Here is an 18,469-nt window from a genome sequence, read left to right on the forward strand (position 1 = left end):
TCCTGCTGAGTATTTCATTTGGATGTTTGCCTGTGTGTGTATATGTATTATAAATTAGATGAAAAATCCAGCTGACTCAGAAAAATCAGATGGTTGGCACAAGCTGGGGATGGAGAATCATCCTTGCAAAACTGGATCACAAAATGGATAAGCAGCCGCGCCAGGAGAGTGGGGTTTGCTCACAGCCACAACTTGTTTCCTCTCCTTTCCCAGTAAGACTGATATTCAAATAATACTCAACTTATTCCCGAAAATGAAAGCTTTCTTGAAGTACAGAATCAAGTTATTGCAGCCGTGGAAGAATTAAAGCTGGAGTTCTTTATAGATATAGCAGTCAGTAACTTTACTGGTTATTTTTCAAGGCTCTGTTTGCAGTTAAAGATTTGGGAGGTGATCATCTTTGCTTTCTCATCACAGGAGAATGCTTAAGTATTTTTAGTAGAATGTATTACTTTTCTAAAAAGTCCCAGAGCGATGAATTTAAAAATGTATGAACTTATGATTTTGAAATATTTGAACAATATTCAGGACCTTTTTTTCATGTAGCTAGTGTGTTCCCAGGCAAGTCTCAAATCTGCTTGCATGCCTTTAGTAACTGAAGATATATGAAGCTAGAGAATTTATCCTCAGGAAAACTGCATTGCTTGGTCTGCACAGACCATAAAGAACATGAGAATGTGGCTGGAGCTTTTTGTATTCTGAGTCCAAGAGCCTAAGCAGTATGCAGCATCGAGGAGAAAGATAAAATAATTGAATACAGATGGCCAGCTGAACATCTAGTGAGGGTGGAAGATGTTTAAAGGAAAAAAAAAAATCAGACCCAGTGAAAACTTAAAAAGACAATAGTGGAAGCAGAAGAGCATTGACAGCCTCGTGGTCTCAAAACTGAGTTTTTGACCTGCTGTCTTGGACTTGTTGACTTGCGTGATGGGACCTAAGCCACCAGCAGCCAGTCGGGTTTCTAGTGCAAGGATTATTGGCTAAGGAAAGGGGCTCTGGCTCTCTTGAATTAATTTATGGTCATGGAGAGCCAATTTTCCATTTGGTGAGTGGCTGTAAGCAGGAGCTTTTCCAGCTAGAAAAAGATTACCTCTGGATATCTTGATGGTAGTTGGAGATAGCAATTAATATATGTAAATTGTTAATGTGATGCTTGGCTTAGAGCTAGCAACTCCACTTACTTGCATGAGATTGTAAAAGTGAATTTCAGTTCAGGCTTTGTATTCACTTACTCTTTTTTCTTTTTAAGCCTAAACTGTGCTTATTTCTTCTTCCAGGCTCCTTCCACTGTGCTGCGGCTGTTAGAGAGCCTTAAAATGTCTGTTTAAATATCTCTCTAAAGGAGGGTGTAGAGGAGATCACTTGATGAGCTTGAATCCTAATTAGAAACCTATCTAACCTCTTAAAGGTGGAGCGAAAAGCTGGGCTATAGAAACATTGCTGGGGAGAGTATGCCTCTGCAGATCCCTTAATTGTTGCTGGATATCTCCAACACCAGCTGGACTCTTGACACAAATAGTCAAGACTTCCCAAGATATTGATATGCTGTGATGGCTCCTGGGACTTGTGACTGGTAATGAGATACAGAAGCCTTCACCTGCAGGTCACTAGTCAAAGTCTAGGGCAGCCTCTGTGCCTGCCAGATGACTAGCTTTTGTTTCGCAGTGAGCTGCAGAACGCTGAATTTAGCAAAAGCCCTGTTTTATCCAGCAAATCGCAGGAAGAATGCCAAGGATCCTGTTTTATGAACGGTAGTCACCATTCAGAGTGTTTTAAATGTAGCTCCTTGAGCTGAATTGAAAAATTCTGTAATTAATGTAGCGTTTCTGTTGTGACATCGCTAACTAGATCTTGGATCTGCAATCTTGTTAACGTTTGCCTTTGTCCAGAAAAGCTGTTTGGTTTTAATTTTCTTTTTGCTAATTCTTGCTGTGCTGGAATTCAGTGCAAATACTTGAATAAAGCTGAGCTGTTTCCAATATCCATTACATCTGGTCTTGAACACAAAAGTCCATTTAAGTGTCATTTAATAAACAAAGCTTGAAGAATGTGTGGCCCTTGGACATCTGATGGATCAAATTAAGGTTTAGCAATGTGTGGATTTGTGGGAGTGACTTTACTAGTGGTTTTAGGCCCAAGATGAGTGGAGCCAGGCTTCCTTCTTGAGTTTCCACAACATCCGTTAGGCCGTGTCTGTGTTCTGCAGGAACAGGAAATTCTGAGGCTGTGGAATGACTCAGAAAAATTATAATAATATTTTATTAGATGCTGGCCCAGGGGGGAAGAATCTGGGCTGAAGGGGGAGGTCGGGTGCCAAAATGGTTATTTGGCAAGAGCGCCGGGGAGCTCCCATGGGTTCTTCTTTGTGTTTGAGCAGTTTCCCCAAGTGATGTGGGCAGCGGTTTTGTCCGCTTCTGTAGTAATGTCAGTTGTCTTAAAAAAAAAATAAATCAAATCTTAAGAGTTCACATGCAATTAAAATATTCGTTTTCCTGTTTGGATGTGGCTTTTAATTAAAAACTGCTTTAGTCACGTGTGCGTTCAGATACCTGCATGTTATAGACACAAATTCAAAAAGACAAATGGATCTGAATGCTGCCTTTGCTAATCTTTTGAAGCTCACTTCATCTTCCCTCTGATTCTTTAAGGACAAATGTGGTTCATCTTTAGTTATGCTGCCTTTAGTGTAGTTTTCCAGTGCGTAAGGTTCCTCTGAAGGTCAGGACACGCTGACCTCTGAATGAACATGGAAAAAGACTATTTCCAAGCAGAAAACCTTACACTAACAGTATTGCTGTTTGAATTGTCAACGTGATTCCTTTTGCTCAGGGCTGTAGAAGAAAACAGTGAACTTAGCCATGCAACTTAAGTACTCTTGTAAGCCAAATTATTCCCTGGCCCGAGTATGTAAGATGCAGAATTTGATACAATTCAGCCAGCGTGATCAAAGCAAGGATGGAGAGTGCGTGTAAGGCGTGAAGTACTGTTCTTGTTTCCTCTAAGCTTTTTTAGATGCTTGTTTAATCATATTTTAAAAAATAATTCAGAAACAATTGTTTAGTTGATAAGTTCTTTTAACCAAAAAGTCGAGAAGGAATGATTATTAGATTAGCTACACCAAAAAGTGTACGGTTTCGACTTTGGCACAAGTGATTATTTGTCTTGATAGCAGAGCGGTTGACTTAATTAAAACACTGTCCACATACCTGGCTTGCTCTGATGGAGAATACTGTTACACAAGACAACAGAATCCTTGTTCAACGTGCAGCAGAGTATGCTTAACTCACTTTTCATTCAGTTTTTCTTTCCTCTGTACTACACATTCATTGTATATCTCCTTGGAAAAAAAAAAAAAAAAATCCCACAAACGCAGTGCCCTGTTGCATGGTACGTGCTTCTGAATGCTGCTGCTGTTCCCTTCCAGGCTGAACAGCTGAGTCCCGACCCCCAGAGATTCTCCTTTTTTTCTGTTCTAATTTACGTTGAGGGTGGTCTCGTTCCACGACTCTACATACACCACCGTAATAGATGATTGAGGGCTTATTCGTGCAAACGTGGGTGCATTATGGGCCAGAGCATGCTGTAGACCAGATTAAATTAATAATGGCCTTTAGCTAAAGATATAAGGTTAAGACTGTATTCTACATTTGACCTCCCACTGCTTAGAGTGGGAAAAACTTGTGTCAAAATAAAGATGGGAGCCCGGTCTTTGCTTATAAAATGATTCTCATAGCATCAATGTTTTTATCGCAGTGACACTTATTTATAATGCAGTGACAAATTGAACAAAATCACTGCTTTGGCATTTCAGTATTTGGCCTGGGGACTTGGGTTAATTCTTGCACTTCTCAATTTAAGTCGAAGTTCCCTAGATAGCAACTGTTGGAGACGTGAACTCGCACACCTAATAGCACTTTGACTTTTCAGTTAACATAGAACAAGCTAATAAGAAAAGTGAACAATGCAAATCTGTTTTCAGACTGAAAACTCAGAGAATCGGTTGGTCTTCTAAGCAGAGCTGTCTTTGCTGGGATCAGAAGATTTGGATGTTTTCTTGCTAAATATAAACTGAATTCTGCAAGAGTCTGGATGTGCACAAAAGTAATTTAAATGCTTTAGGAAGGTTCAGTACTTGACACGGAGAAGAACTTAAGGAAAGGTACATGCATAGCGTAAAAATAATTGCTTGGTGCTTACATCGCAGCAGCTAATTTAGCCTGACTCTGCCAATTATCTTGCACGTTCTAAAGTGCAAAGAACCTAAATTCAGAAAGAATCCAATAGTCTCATGAACACGTAGCTGAAGTGTTTAAAGCTGCAAATCACCTTGTTTAAATTACTGCATTTGCCTTGTGAGCAGCTTTATACTGTAGAGGAGGAAGAGCAGTGTGCATAAATCTTGTACATTCATTCTTAGAAAGGAAGTACGGCAGCGGTTAAAGTTGATGTAACAAATGATACAAAAATTATTCTCTTGGGGTAACTGTGCCACACTTGGATGTTTTTCCAATAATTAGAATTACATGAGTAGTTCCATCAGCTGGAATATCTCTGGTCTTTTTATAAACACCGTTGAAATTTTCTAATCCTTCCAAAGTAGATGAGTGGGTTTTCTTCCCTGTTTTAACCTGAAAGAAGGAGAAAAGAATATATTACCCAAAGTCCTGTAGAGTGTCTGTACCAAAGAGACAATGGGTATATAGCCTGCTGTTACAATGGAGTATTATAATATAGTGGAGTATTATATTCTAGTAAGTATGTGGTATAATGCATTCACTGTTATGGCTCTAAGAGTAGCCGCTGCTCTTAGAAACTGGAAAAGTCACCGTGCTCATGAACATCTGTGTTACCAAACCATCCGGAGATAAGTTCACCATCGCTATGTGGAAATTAAATAGATTTCCTCTTAAAAGTGTTAAGAGTTCCTTCTAGGCAATAAGAGATCGTGCTCTCCCATGGCGCAATACGGAAACACCATGCTAGGCATGTGCGATTTTTGAAAGAAAGTTAAATTTAAAAGTTATTCGTGTGGGTCTTAAATTCAGATGGTTATTGGGAGCTTTTCTGCAGGGGAGTTGACTCTGGCATTGCTTTTCAAAATGCTTTGTCCGTATATTTGAGTTTGAAGAATTGTACTGCAAGACCTCTCGTGCTCTCTTACCGCACATGTAGCATAGGGCTTTTCCCAAAGAAATTCAATGGAATACGGAGTCTGGGAAAAAAGCCACTTTTCTCCGAATTGTGTTTTCATCACTATTACTCATTCTAAACGCACGTCAGAGTGAGGAGACTGTTCCCTGACGCTTATCTCTCTGCTGATGGGCAGCCGGCCAAGGAGCAGCCGAGAAGAAGGAATATATTCAGCTGACCACTCTACGGAACAACACGGCGCGTAGCTCTTCATGATGAGGTGCTTTGGGTCTTGTTGTGTGTGCATCCGAAATTGAAGCAGTCATCTCAAGTTGCTCTCTGCCTGAAGAGTCAGCCGAAAATTAATAGCCAATGGAGAAGCGAAGGAAGAGACAAAGTGGAACCAGATGGGCTCCTGAACACAGATACATCATTTCACTTAACGTGGGCCGCGACACTGCTGATTTCTATCAGCTCCGTGGAGTATTAGGGTTGTCTGTTTTTAGAAAAAGTAAAGATTTTCCTAAAAGCTGCTCGCTTCCTGTCCACTTCTATTTACTCGGTGACTGCGAAATGGTTTTGAGGTTGCATCAGCCAGGTCTGCAAGTGTCAAATGATGAACGCCAATGAGAAGCATCAAGCTTTGTAGAAATACTTACCTGCCCTGCTGTTTAGTCTGGGCTCTTCAGTTATCGCTCCTTACCACATGACAGTGTGTATAGACCAAAGCAGAAAACCTCAAGCTAACGTTTCAGCTATTTCAGCACTGTCGGTAACTTTACCGACCATTTCTTGGTGGTTTTCTCTTATTTTTTGTGTATTTGTGGGCTGACTGTGTGGGTTACGTGTTGTGTGTCTTGCTAGCCACATCTTGCTTTGGCCTTTGGCCTTTCTGGGTTTTTTGGTCTTTTGCAATCATGTTGTTTTATATTTGTCTCTGCTTTACTTTGACGCCGTATCCTCTGTATGTTACTGCCTTGTACTTGGGATTAGGAACGTTTTCGTTTTAGGCAGTTTGGTCTCTTGTGTCATGTCTAGTGCATTATAAAAGAGTTTGTCCTTGTGCTTTTGGGAGCTATTGCACCCCTAATTTGTTTTTTCTCCTCTAGGCTTCTTTCCTTTGAAATCATACCAACCAGTTCACTGAATCAGTGGCTTGAAGAGAAGAGAGCACATTTCTGGATTTTCTTTATTCCTTCCTCCCTCCCCTTTTCGTTTCTCACGAGTTGTGAATTCATCACTTCATGATTAATTTTACCCTGGATTGCTTTTTGTCTTCATGTTCTCAATCAGGTTTTCATCTCCACAATGTAGAATGAGGAGAGATTCCACACTGGTTATTTCTTTTATCTTCTGTATTAGCGTGTTGTCACCAATGTATTCAAGAACTTAGGAATTGTCCTATGTCCTGTTGCATTCCCAACCTTCTGTTGGAATATTGACATTGATAACGGGGCTGCCGTCTGCTCCAGAGCAAGAGGCCGAGGGATGGAATTTGCTTGATTTGCTTGTGCTTGCATTCACGCTAGCTGCAGGCTGCAAAATGTCAGCTCATCTCTCTGCAGTACATCAAAGCCTCTCCGCCACGTTAAAAGCAGATCTTGTAGACTTTCTCCACGTGAAGCATGGGGAGACACCTGGGGTTATGAATCCATTAAAAGCTACCTGTGTAGGAGATGTATTTGGTTTTATATGCGCGCGCACACAGACGCACGCGTATTTTTATTGGCCAACATGGTAATGTTTGGCCAGCTGCCTGGAAACTATTCTAAACTCTACCCAGAGTGGGAGCTTGTGAAAAATACGCTCTAGCGTATGGATGGCGTATTCTTTTAGCAGCTCCCTCGTTTCCACTCCATTATAAATATTTACCTTTATTCATCAGTCCTCGACAATCACTTTACTAGCCATCTTTGGCAAGAAGCTAACATTGAGAATGTATGTATTTAAGTGTACTGGACCACACTAGTGGTTAGGTAATTAAATGTGAAATTATTGGAGGTGGGAGCATAGGATTGTGTTGTAACTTAACTGCAGCTTGCTTGTTGGTGTGTTTTTTGTTTTTTGTTTTTTTTTTTAAAGGGTTTCTGGCTTTGGGACAGATGTGGACTATTAATAACAAAATCTGTTCTTAGGGATGCCAGTGTCTTTTAACCTTAATGTGTTTCCCTCTCTTCCCTCCCTGTTGTGTTTCTCCCAACCGTCAGGTCCCAAGCCTCTGTGAAGATCTCCTCTCCTCTGTTGATCAGCCATTGAAGATTGCGCGAGATAAGGTGGTAGGAAAAGACTACCTATTGTGTGACTACAACAGAGATGGAGACTCGTATAGGTGAGTTCATATCCAAAGCAAGGAACTAACTGGCTTACTCTGTAAATGAGAGCTACATATGAGTATTGCAGTCCCTTCTCCCTCTTAGCCAAAAAAAATTCTTGGCAATGAAGCTGGGGCTATTTCACATCCTCTTCTCTTGAGTGAGACAGTGACTATGGAAGTTGTTCTTGGTATTTCCCTAATGTGAAAGAGCATAAATACCTTCATCTCCAGAACACTGTAGAGCACTTCAGTTTCAGTAACGTGGTTGTATGATTGCTAATCTGATGACCTTTGCAAGGCAGGTCCCCACTGTCCGTCTCTGGAACAAGATGTGTTTTATCCTAGAAACCACTGTGTTTCTGCACATTTTCTTTACTGTGATTTGCAGTTGTTCATTGAAGCCTAAAATGTGATGATGTTACCTTGTTAAAGGGGTGAGTGGCACATTTCTGTTAGGCTTTCTGTAGTATAGTTATACCTTAGAGAGTTAAAAGCAGTTGGATCTCTAAAAGAAATGACTGTGGTGGCCTTGGTATGAAATTAAACCAGCTATTGTTGCAAAGTTGTAAAATCTTTGAAAGGGATAACAACAGAAAAGAGATGATGCAAGCGGTTGGTTTCAACAAAATCATCTTTTTGTACAAAACAGGGGTGGACTTGCCAGCTGGGAAAGGCTCTGTCACTCGTGTTTTGTGAGGGATTGAGTCTGACTTTGGCCATGCAATGTCGTTAGTTCTCTATGAAACCTTGGCCCAAGTTTTTAGCAAGGGAAAGGAATCCCTCTCTACTAAAGTAGCTAATTTATTCTGAGGACTGTAGATAAAACCGATGAAAATATTTGAACAATATGAGCTGTATGTAATTATAATATTATGAATTTTGAAGTAGCAGGGGGTTAATGCTGGAATGGTACAATGAGTTTTCAGTATTTTGGCTGCCAGTTTGAACGCAGTCTCTCTCTTAATGTTTTTATGCTATACTGTGCCATTAGGATGATTACAGTTGAGTGACTGTAATCGCTCAACTATTTGTTGAGCCATTTTTCCCCCCTTTTTTGCATTGCCTGACTTTTCTTAATGGCTGTAGTGACAGTGGCATAGTTCCAAATATTTAATTAAGAATCACAAAGCTTGTAATCCAGAAGCCTTTGTGAATATTGCATCACCTAGCTTTTGTCCTTTTCTCTTAACGAAGGGTGCTAGGCTGTGAAGTAATGACCGCCATTCGTCTTCTGTCCTGAGTTAACAGCTTCTTCTGGTTATGATTCTAGGGGTGACACTCTGGCTCTCCTTGCAGCTTCAGTGTAATACTTCACATTTTAAAATCAATTTTTAATTGGAACTATCTTACAGTAAGAATTTAACTGTGCTTTGCGCAGATTTGCAGTAGTGGTTTACATTGATCTGGGCAGAATGCTTCAAGAATTCTATTTCAAAGTGGAATTCCAGAAAATATTTTAACAATTTTTTTTTCTTTGGCTCAGGCCATCGTTGCAGAAGCAGGTAAGCTTATAAAGGACTCAGATCGATTGGTCTCAATCGCTTTGAGTTGCGGAAAAGGTACTTATCTAAACTGAAAGCATACCTGCCTGTAGATGATTTATACTGAGAACATGCCGAGATTCATTTTGTCCTAGAAATAGGAGGAGTCTGATAGTTTATGCAAAGTTTGACAGTGCATCTGGATTGCGACTGAATATAAATCTGAATGAGTTTTTTAAAGTATAACCTATTGCAGTGAGCCAAGAAGTAAGAAAGTCTGTAAGGTGAAGCGTTCGCTCATGTTCTTTAGGGTAGCAGTCTAGCACTGGAAGTGTGTTCAACCTTCTGCAGTAGAGCCTGGTGCCTTTTAAAAGTATTTGTGCATGTATGTCTAAGTTCGTCAGGTCTATGGTAGCAGCTACATGCATTTAGTCAGTTCTAAATTGGTAACTAAAGTAGAGTTTTATATATTCCGCCCTCCACGAGATGTACTCATGCAGCTGCACGCTCTTGGGCAGACGCGAGAGGAGGGATTAGATCCTGCGTTTCTTGTGGGTCTCTCAAGAGATGCTTCTCACTGAAGTTGCAATGTGTTTCTTGCAGTCCCCTTGCAGCCTCTTTAGGCTGTCAACATGAGCGTCTATCACCAGAGGCACGGGAGACTTGAAAAGGCACTTGTTAAACAGTATTGTGACATGCTGCAGTAACTCATAACACTTGCTCCCCCCCTGCCTCTCCGTGTTTAATTAGTGCAAGTGGCAGCCCTTTCTTTAAGGTTAGTTTCGCGCTTGCCTCCAAAATTTGCTCAATCTCTTTCTTTCTGAGAAGATACTTGAATAGTTGCAAGGAAGCAGCAGGACTTCGGTTTTTTTAAATCGCTTTGAAATTTTCAGGACTTATTAAGTAATGAGGTTTCAGAGAAGCTATTTCATTTGTTCATCTAGAATAGGCATGATGTATTAATTGCTGGCATTAAAGAATGCTGTTCTTCAAGGCTTTTGATTCCAGCGTTCTGGATTGAAGTGATTCTTCCTTCTGGAACTGATTGGTCTCAGCTCTGTTTGGGGAAGTAAATTCTTTCCTTCAGCACAAAGCAAAAGCCTTTGAAAACCAAGCAACGCTAACATGTGCATGTGTTAATCCCATTCTGTGCCTGTGTTCAGACACTGTTACTCATACCTCATAAAATCTGAAGTTGTTACTGCGAAGTGGCTCTTACACTAATTTAATCAATTAGGCCAAAATCTAGGAGGAGTTTACCGTGCTTTTAAAAGCGTTTGTTATTTCCACAAAGATTTTTCACAACCGCAAGCTCGATGAGAAGTCCCAAGAAATACTATTCCCTGCCTGCAACGTGCTACACATCCCCAATTACTGCACCCTTCCAACTAAACACCAGTTTTCATTTTATTGCTAATTGCATTGTTTTTAATACTAATCCAAGGATTTCAAAGCGTTCTGCGGACAACTGAGCCTCTTGCTACTTTGGCAGGAAAGATAGAGCTAGGTAGTCAGACTTTCTCACTGAGAATTGAGTTTTATAGGGCTTTTTTTGAGTGGCTTTACAATTTGACTGGGAATTAGCTTTGAAAAGACGCTGCTGCGGGATGTTTGGCCATTTGGGTGATAATTCCACCAGTTTCATGGGGGAATGAATATCCTAATGCTTAGCCCATCACAGTTTAATCTGTCCTTGTATTTAGACAGACTTGGTTTTCTCCACGTCGAGCATGGATCAGACCAGCAGGTAGTCTTGGAGTCTTTTTGGAGTCTCTTGGATCTTCATAAATAGATAATTTTCAGGTTTTGTCATATTATCATACTGCTGCTTGGGGGAACAGCCTTTCACGCATGTTGTCTCGCAGGCACTTCTGCGAGTGCTCCTGGAATAACAAAGGTTTGTGGGGAGTGTCTAACGGCCGGGGAATCCACATTGTGAAGGCAGAGCTTTTATTAATTTTTTTTTTTATATATATATATATATATATAAGACTTCAAGGTCCCTGACTTTGTCCATACATTTCCACTCTAAGTATGTTTGATCACTCTATTAAATAGAATCCTTATGGGGAATTTGGTGCCAGCAATACTGAAACCTGTTAGCTGAAACAAAAAACATTCTCTTCTAGGGAAATTAGAGGTCTGACTTGTGAAATTTAAGTGCTTGTCCGTCTGTCTTCCTTCAAATAGCCTCCATTTAAGTTTTTAAATGTGTTGTGAGTACTCTTCCACAAAAAGGGAAAAAAGCGGGGGGTTGTGTTATGAGATTGTTTGGGGGTTTTTTTAGGTGAAGTTGTTGCTGGCTCTGACTATAATGAGATGAAAATGCCACAATCTGCTAGCTGGAAGAATCTATGTTACTAGGCTTCCCTTAAATCCCATTCCTGCAGCCTGCAAAAGACATCTAATGTTTACAATTAACGTGTCTTGACTGTGGCTTCTGTACGGGTTCTCTGCTCACCGATTTCCTCATACGTGATGGAGAAGCCGAGTGTTCCAAATTTACAGAAAACGGTAGAATTTTTTTTTTAATCTGCCTTTTAAAATCTAGTAGAGAAAGAAAAAGGAAGCGCATGCTAATGGCATTGCCTGGCGCGAGAACCCTGGCTTTGCTTTTGCAGGCTGCCGGATAGCGAGGTCAGGGCTCCGTCTGCCTCCGCTTCTCCGGTATCTTTTGGTTTTGTATCTCCTGCCCGATGGGGGTGGGTTTGCCACTTGGGAACGCCGCAGATAACACACACCAGTTGTGATTTTTATGCGTGTCTCTTCCAGATTTCAGAGTTGTTAGGTAAAGGAGCACTACTGTAGCTGTCTGCTTTCTTTCCAAGTCTTAAGCAACTGTTATAAAATGAGAACCACCATCTGAAAAGCATCGCTCCGGCTGGCCGTGGCATGATGATTTAGCTTTTCCTGGTGTCTCACCTTTTGAGTCAGATGGGGTGGGGAGGAGCCGAGCGTTGTGAAAGCGCGAAGCCAGAGCGGAGCCTGTTCTTTGTGCTTTGCATTAAACAGATGTCAAAACTAGACGCCTTTCTGAGAAACGAGTAACAAATGGCTACTGAGGAGAAAGCCCTTACGTATGGACTGCATTAAGACCTGGTGTTAGTAGGCTGGAGTGTGTTGAAAAGTGAGTAGGTAAAGGGTAGAGGTACCTTTCTTTAAACTAGCAGTGATATATGTAGGTTGGTTATTCGCAGGGGAAATGAAAAGGAGAACGCAGGTTTACAGAACAGGGGTTATAAAAGTCTCAAGCAGATGGGCAAAGGGTTCCATTAATCTTTTAATACCAAATCTTTCATTAAGAGCACAAAATCTCTTCCGCACCTGCAGAAATCACAGTAAAACCTGTAGCTTTACAAACCCTGTTAAATCCTTCAAGCTGTTCGAATGTTTTCCTAATGTTATGCTAAAAGTAGAGTTTATTTCAAAGCAAAATAGTGGAGGAGAATTTGGATCTTAGTTGTAGACAGCAGTGTTTGGCTCAAATACCATCAGATCCCAAATAAACTACATGATCTATTTGTATTTGTGTGAAAATTTTAAATAGCTAATGTGCAACACCTGAGGCTTATTTTTGAGTATTTAAGAAGGAACAGATTCAAACCCGACCATGATTATTTATATAGTAGAAACCTGAAGACGAGGAGTGTTCCCCAGGTACGCTGCAAACTTTGAGGAGTCAGTGTCCCCTTTTTGTCAGTGTTTGAAATGGCTGTTGAGGGTGAAATTCTTACAGATAAATGGCTCTCGGAAACTTCCGAATTTTTTTGGAAGTTCGCTATCTGCAGATCAGGTCAGATCTCACCGATCTCAAACCTTTCAGAGTTTGTCTTGGTTGTCTAACTGTTTCTGTTTTTCTTGTCTCTTTGGCAGATCACCGTGGAGTAACAAATACGATCCTCCCCTGGAAGACGGTGCCATGCCATCTGCTCGCCTGCGCAAGCTGGAGGTGGAAGCCAACAATGCCTTTGACCAGTACAGAGACTTGTATGTCAGTTCTACCGTACAGAGCCCTCTGCTTTCCTTGTTTCCTTCAGCAGGCATGCAATACACACAATGAGTCTAAAATGTGGTCACTAGCTGTCTCTGAGAGCGGCATCCCAATGTATAGCAGAGGAAGAAGGGTAGGCAGCCGCTGATCCGCTGCTGGGAAGCGTGTCCGCTGTGATTTCACGATACGAAAAAGTGATCAAATTTGTCAGCTGATGCTAAAGGCAGATGCTGAGGTGCTTTCCCGCCTCCTTCCCCCCTTTAACAGATTAATGGCGTCTTTGTCCTGAAATGACCTGTGTTCTCTTTGATCTCGACTAAGTTCAGTCTTAAACCATCTGCCTTTTTCGTTCCCTCAAGACTGTATTCTCTCAAAGTATCTACATATATAGCAGCAACTTTCACGTCTTCCAGTAAAATGACAGGCACCAGTGTACTGAAATGCAGCAATCGTGAGGGGTTTAATGGACTTCTGCTGCAAGGGCCATTCTCTGATGCTTGTTTTAGCCCCTGTCTTGTTAAAGAGGTGTAAAGCAACGGAATTAATAGAGCGTGCGTAAGGTAAATGTAGATTCCGCAGCGTCTTTTTTTAAAAGCAGCATTAGGAAACTGTCTGGGTGGCTCGTCAGTGGAACAGTTGTTCTAAAAGGTGAGACCGCACTGGGCTTGCATTGCAGTCACATCCGAGGTCTCGGGATGTGATCAGGTTTAGCTGTCGTCTTTATAGATTTCCATCCCTTAAGCAGCGACGGGAGATAAATAGTAATGCTAAAGCTAAAAAGGAAGCGTGTGTTGTGAAGCAAAATGAACTTACTGCTTTATCCAGTAATGAGATGCTTTCTTATTGGAGATGCCTGATGACCGTGAAAAAGGTGAACAAACCTCATTGCTTCTTCATGTTGCCCGAAAATGGGGATAAAACACAGCCTTAGTTGTGGTTCATCGGGTGTCACTGTACTATTGCAAAGCTAACAAAAGCACGCAAAAAGGTACTTTTCTTGCTAGATTTTCGACTCATTTTAAGATGTGGCTTGATGTAAATATAGCCTGTCCAGATGTGTAATCTTCACACTTTTGTTACAGGTATCAAATTTTTACTTAGTTTCATGCATCATTTTCATAGATACCCAACTTCTCTTGTAAGTAACAGTTGTTATTGGTATGTGAATTTACTGGAAGAAAGGAATTTTGCATACGCAGCAAAGAGAGGTTTGCAGTTACTCCCCAGGTGCAGAACACACCAGGACCAATACGGTTTTTTATACACTAAGATGAAAATGAGTAGGTTTATGGAACCAGGTTTGTCTTTTTAAATCCCCCTCTGATCAAATGACCATGAAGTCACAGCTGGATACAATAACTCCTTTAAAAAGGCTTCATTTGCAGGAAGGAAAGCAAATACAAGTTGCTCTCAGACTTAGGTGAATCTGTTGAACCCTGTTCAACACGTGCTACAACAGAACTCTGAATATATTGGATGGAAGTAAAAAGCGAGATTGTATCGAATTTCATCTTTCAGTTTGTCAGTCCCAAGTTTTACAGGCGATACGTTGTTAGAGGGGATTCGGGAGGGATTTCTCACAAAGACTTCATTCTCGTGTCGTCAGCCAGCAGTGACGGAGGCATCATGGCTTGCAGTGTAGTCAGGCTAGATAAGCGCGTCTGTCAGCACGGTGCGCCTCGATGCGTGTTCCGATCTCAAAAATGTGTCAGGAGAAGAGGAGAAGGGCGGCTTATGTTTTGCTGAGTGGTGTAAAAATTGTGGCATTTTTGGAAAGAATTTGCAAAGTTAGAGAAACTTAACCTGACCGTTTGAAGGGTTCCTCGTGCTTGAAATTGGAAATTACTTGTACTTTACCTACAACAGAGATTTGGATAGAAACGTGCTTTTGTGCTAGCGGTTGGACTCTTGCAGTTTCCTTGATAAGACAATTGCATTTTGTATTTTGACAGCGGAAACTTAATTTTGACTTGGAAATCGGGCCAGAGAGATGAGGTGGGGGTAGCAAGTGCCAGCTTTTCCCACTGCTGCTTTCTGGTCTTGCCAACATATCAGGTTGGGAACGGCTGTAACAATTACCGGTGTAACAGCTGCTGGAGCTGTGGGGGAGTCTGAAGTGTGGGGAAGGTTGTAGTTGGGAAGAAGATGGCAATTACAGTGATGTAATTCCCGTGGTCTGCTAGAGCTGGAAACTAATCCCGCGTACCTGCTGTAAAGCCAGGAGTAGGGCTGAGCCATGCGATGGCGATTAAAGGTGTCACTGGCCTCCCAGTTTGGCAGCTTGCGGTGCTGGGAACGGAGCGTGCGTTGCATCGGGGCCAGGACAAAGTTATCAGCGTCGGTTCAAATTCCAGAGCCGGTGACAAGAGAGGTTTTCCAGCATTGTGAAATATTTCAGGCTCGTTTGAAAGCGTTGATGTATTAATCAAAAAAAAAAAAAAAAAGTAGCGTGCTGGCAGCCTTCAGTACTGTACCTTTTGTGGAAATTATGGTTTCTGTTATATGGGAAGATTTACAACAGGTCTGCTTTCCAGTAACGGTGCTCATTTTGTAAGCAGAGTGCAAAAGGAGTTTCTTGAATTGACCTGCAGAGATTTTCACTGTCTCTGGTCACGCTGGGGCTGTCTGTCCAAAACAGACCATTCATAGGTGACACCGAGCTAATCAGTACTTCACATTACAAACTCTTTCTTAAAAAACGTGGGTTTAAGTGTAGCAGTTGTTGCACTGTTAAGACTTTCGGCTTGCCTTGCAGATGAAGAGGATGAAAATGATGCTGGGAGAGAAATGATTTGACACATCGGGTTCTCATTCAGCCCTCCCTTAAGAGACCGTTCTGTCCCACTCTCTATGGGGCAGAGAATGTTTTTGAACTGGACCTCTAACCACAGCTATGCTGTGTTTTATGGTAGAGAGGTAACAGTTAATACAAAAATAATCTTATGTAAGCAGTCATTCATAGAGAACACCGAGCACCAGTGTGCTTGAGTTTCCTGGGCCGTTAGACATTTTATTCCTATAATGAGGGTTTCTCTTAGGTTTTTTTCAAAGCAGTTTGTGGCTTTGTTGCCAGCCTTGCTGGGCTGAACCGCTGGATCCTGCGCTTGCGGTCATCTAGCCAGCGTGGACTGCTTGTCCCGGAAAGATGTTGGGCGTCTTAATACCTTGTAAGCACTTATTCCTGAGACGTTGCTCTGTGTGGTGCTTGCTTCACTCCCCTGCTTTAAAATACATCTTATACGGGTTGTTCCCGTGAAGAGCGGAAGAAGAGGATGTTTCTATAGAAAAATAAGTACTTTTGAGAACGTGTGCTGTTCCTGCTCTGCTCTCAGCATATGGTACAAGCGTGCTCTGGATTCTCTCCTGTTTTATTTTACCTTTACGCACAGTAAGTAAGTGGTAATAATCTCACCGAGTTCATCTTGGGCGTCTCCCCAGACTTCAGATAGTTTCAGTTTTTCCTCGTGTCAGTCCCATTTGGCCCACATACCGTTCCTTTACAGATTTCTGTTCTAATCAGGTGTGGTAAGTATCCACCTACGTTTCGTGAGTCATCGGCATGTCTTTGCCATTTCCCAAGGGGCTGGCACCTGCTAGCGTGGGTGTTTTGAGGGAAACAGCCTGTTACACGTTTGTTAACAATTTATGTGAAATAATCTATTCAGATGTGCTTGCTGGTGACTCGTCTTAAACTTTTGTCCCCAGAAGCTTACTGGCTGACACACTCAGTGACTGTAGTGTGAAAATAAGTTTAGAGAAGTCTTGTAGTAGCACATGGAGTTGTTTCAAATGGTGAAATCTTGAGAAGAACAGTTTTGCTGAATCTTCAGTGCTGAGTTGTTCCCTGTTAAGTGTCTGTTTTAATGCAAACTACCTTTATGTACCTCTAGGGCTGCCCCCCTTTTATTTCTGGAGGCGCGTTCGTGTTGCTTTGGATTAAAGAGGAATTATACTCGGTGTTTAATTCCTTCTCTGTTATATGTGTTAGACGACAAGCATATTCCTTGGTTATCTGTTTTACCAAAATGCATGTCACTTTCCCAAAAAACAACTGTTTGATTTTGATCTCCTGCTGCCAGGTTTAACTCAGACACTGCCTGAAGCCAATGCCCTGGTGTGTTTCTGTTCAGTAGGTTATTATTCCCAGATGGAAGTCTAATATCTTACACCCTTCAGTTAGAGCCTTGGCTCTCCACTTCCAATATCATGAAGATAATTTCTTCAAACACATGGTTGTAATTTATTGCCCTTTGCTTGACGTGTGTGTGCGCGCGATTGATTGAAATCAAAGCGTGATGAGGACCAGGGCATCTGGATAAATCTATCTATTTTAGATTCCGTGTTCTGTTGTTTTGGGTTGGAGATAATCAGTGCTTTAATTAAGTAATCTAATCACTCTTTGTTGTCTGGAAGAAATAATTTCTAAAGTGCTTAAATAGACCTCCCTGGGGAAGGATGCTGCTGATCTGAATATTTCTACAAACAAGTTGAGTTCTGGCAACTTTGGACTGGTTTAGTAAGCTGACATATGTTTAGAAAGCTATTCCTTACCTCTTTGTTTCTTGGGTTAAGTTGGATTTATTGGTGCTTTTGATTTTTAACAGCTTTTTTTTTTTAAAAAAAAAAAAAAAAAAAAAAGATAAAACGTTCCTCTTAATCATTCTGCTCCTGAAAATGTTTTTATTGATCAAGGCTTTGAGTTCCCTCAACAGAGGAACTTTTGAACTCCTGCTTCTGTCTGTGTTTTGATGTTGATCCATTTTCAATTTGTTGTATTAGAGCTCTGGACAAGGGATTTGGTAGGAGCGGAAGGAGGTCTGGGAGAAGATTGACCTCTAAAATGTCTTCATTGCGTCTAATCCTCTTGTTATTGAATTTTGGATTGGAATCCTATCCGAAATGGAGGGAGTCACTCAAATTTTTGATGGTGTTAGCGGTGCTAAGGATGGCACCCCTGCCAACCAGCTCTGCAGCGTACGAGCTGCCTCCCCTGAACATCCATCACCGCTCTCTGTGCAGCTGGAGGAGGAAAAGCTGCAGTAATTTCCTGCGTGCGTGTGCTAGAGAGCTTGAAGGGGCTGCTGGTCATTTAATTTTGGCTACTCTTTAATTTTTAGGGTGCTCAGGGCTGGTTTGGGGCATTTTTTTATCAGTGTGTTTAATCCCATGAACAGCCTTGCTTTGCTGAACTTCGGGGATGTCTCATTTTGCCTCTGTGGCCCTTTGCCATTGAACTCATCATCTCGACTACCAACTGTGTTCAAATGTCCTGCAAGCTGCTGGATAGCTTTCCCCTTTTTAGCTGTTTTTACCCTTTTTCCTAGTTTATTTTGGATTGTATGCTTGAACCACCTCTGCTACTAGCCTTTGTCCACTTGACAAGAAAAAATGGCAAACCTCTGTTGGTGCTGCCCTTAGACTTTAACTCTCCGAGTGCTGCTATAGTTTGTCATCTAATTTCTCCTTCCCTGCCTTTGTATGTCCCTTTACGTGGTCTGATAGACCATGAGATCCTCCGAGTGGAGTTCATTCCTCTCCAGTTTTGAATATACT

General features: G+C 41.5%; 1 protein-coding gene across 3 annotated transcripts in view; it reads left to right on the forward strand.

Moving 5' to 3' along the window:
• CAPZB (capping actin protein of muscle Z-line subunit beta) overlaps window positions 1–18,469 on the forward strand; it is a 59,927-nt gene that overhangs the window by 20,335 nt on the left and 21,123 nt on the right. For all 3 annotated transcript variants that reach the window (XM_063353568.1, XM_063353569.1, XM_063353567.1), the window contains 2 exons: window positions 7,338–7,459; window positions 12,799–12,912. In XM_063353568.1, the coding sequence (XP_063209638.1) occupies window positions 7,338–7,459; window positions 12,799–12,912 (236 nt within the window). The remainder of the gene's footprint in view (window positions 1–7,337; window positions 7,460–12,798; window positions 12,913–18,469) is intronic.

The sequence above is a fragment of the Chroicocephalus ridibundus genome, chromosome 16 (genome assembly GCF_963924245.1).
Source record: "Chroicocephalus ridibundus chromosome 16, bChrRid1.1, whole genome shotgun sequence".
NCBI classification, from domain to species: domain Eukaryota; kingdom Metazoa; phylum Chordata; class Aves; order Charadriiformes; family Laridae; genus Chroicocephalus; species Chroicocephalus ridibundus.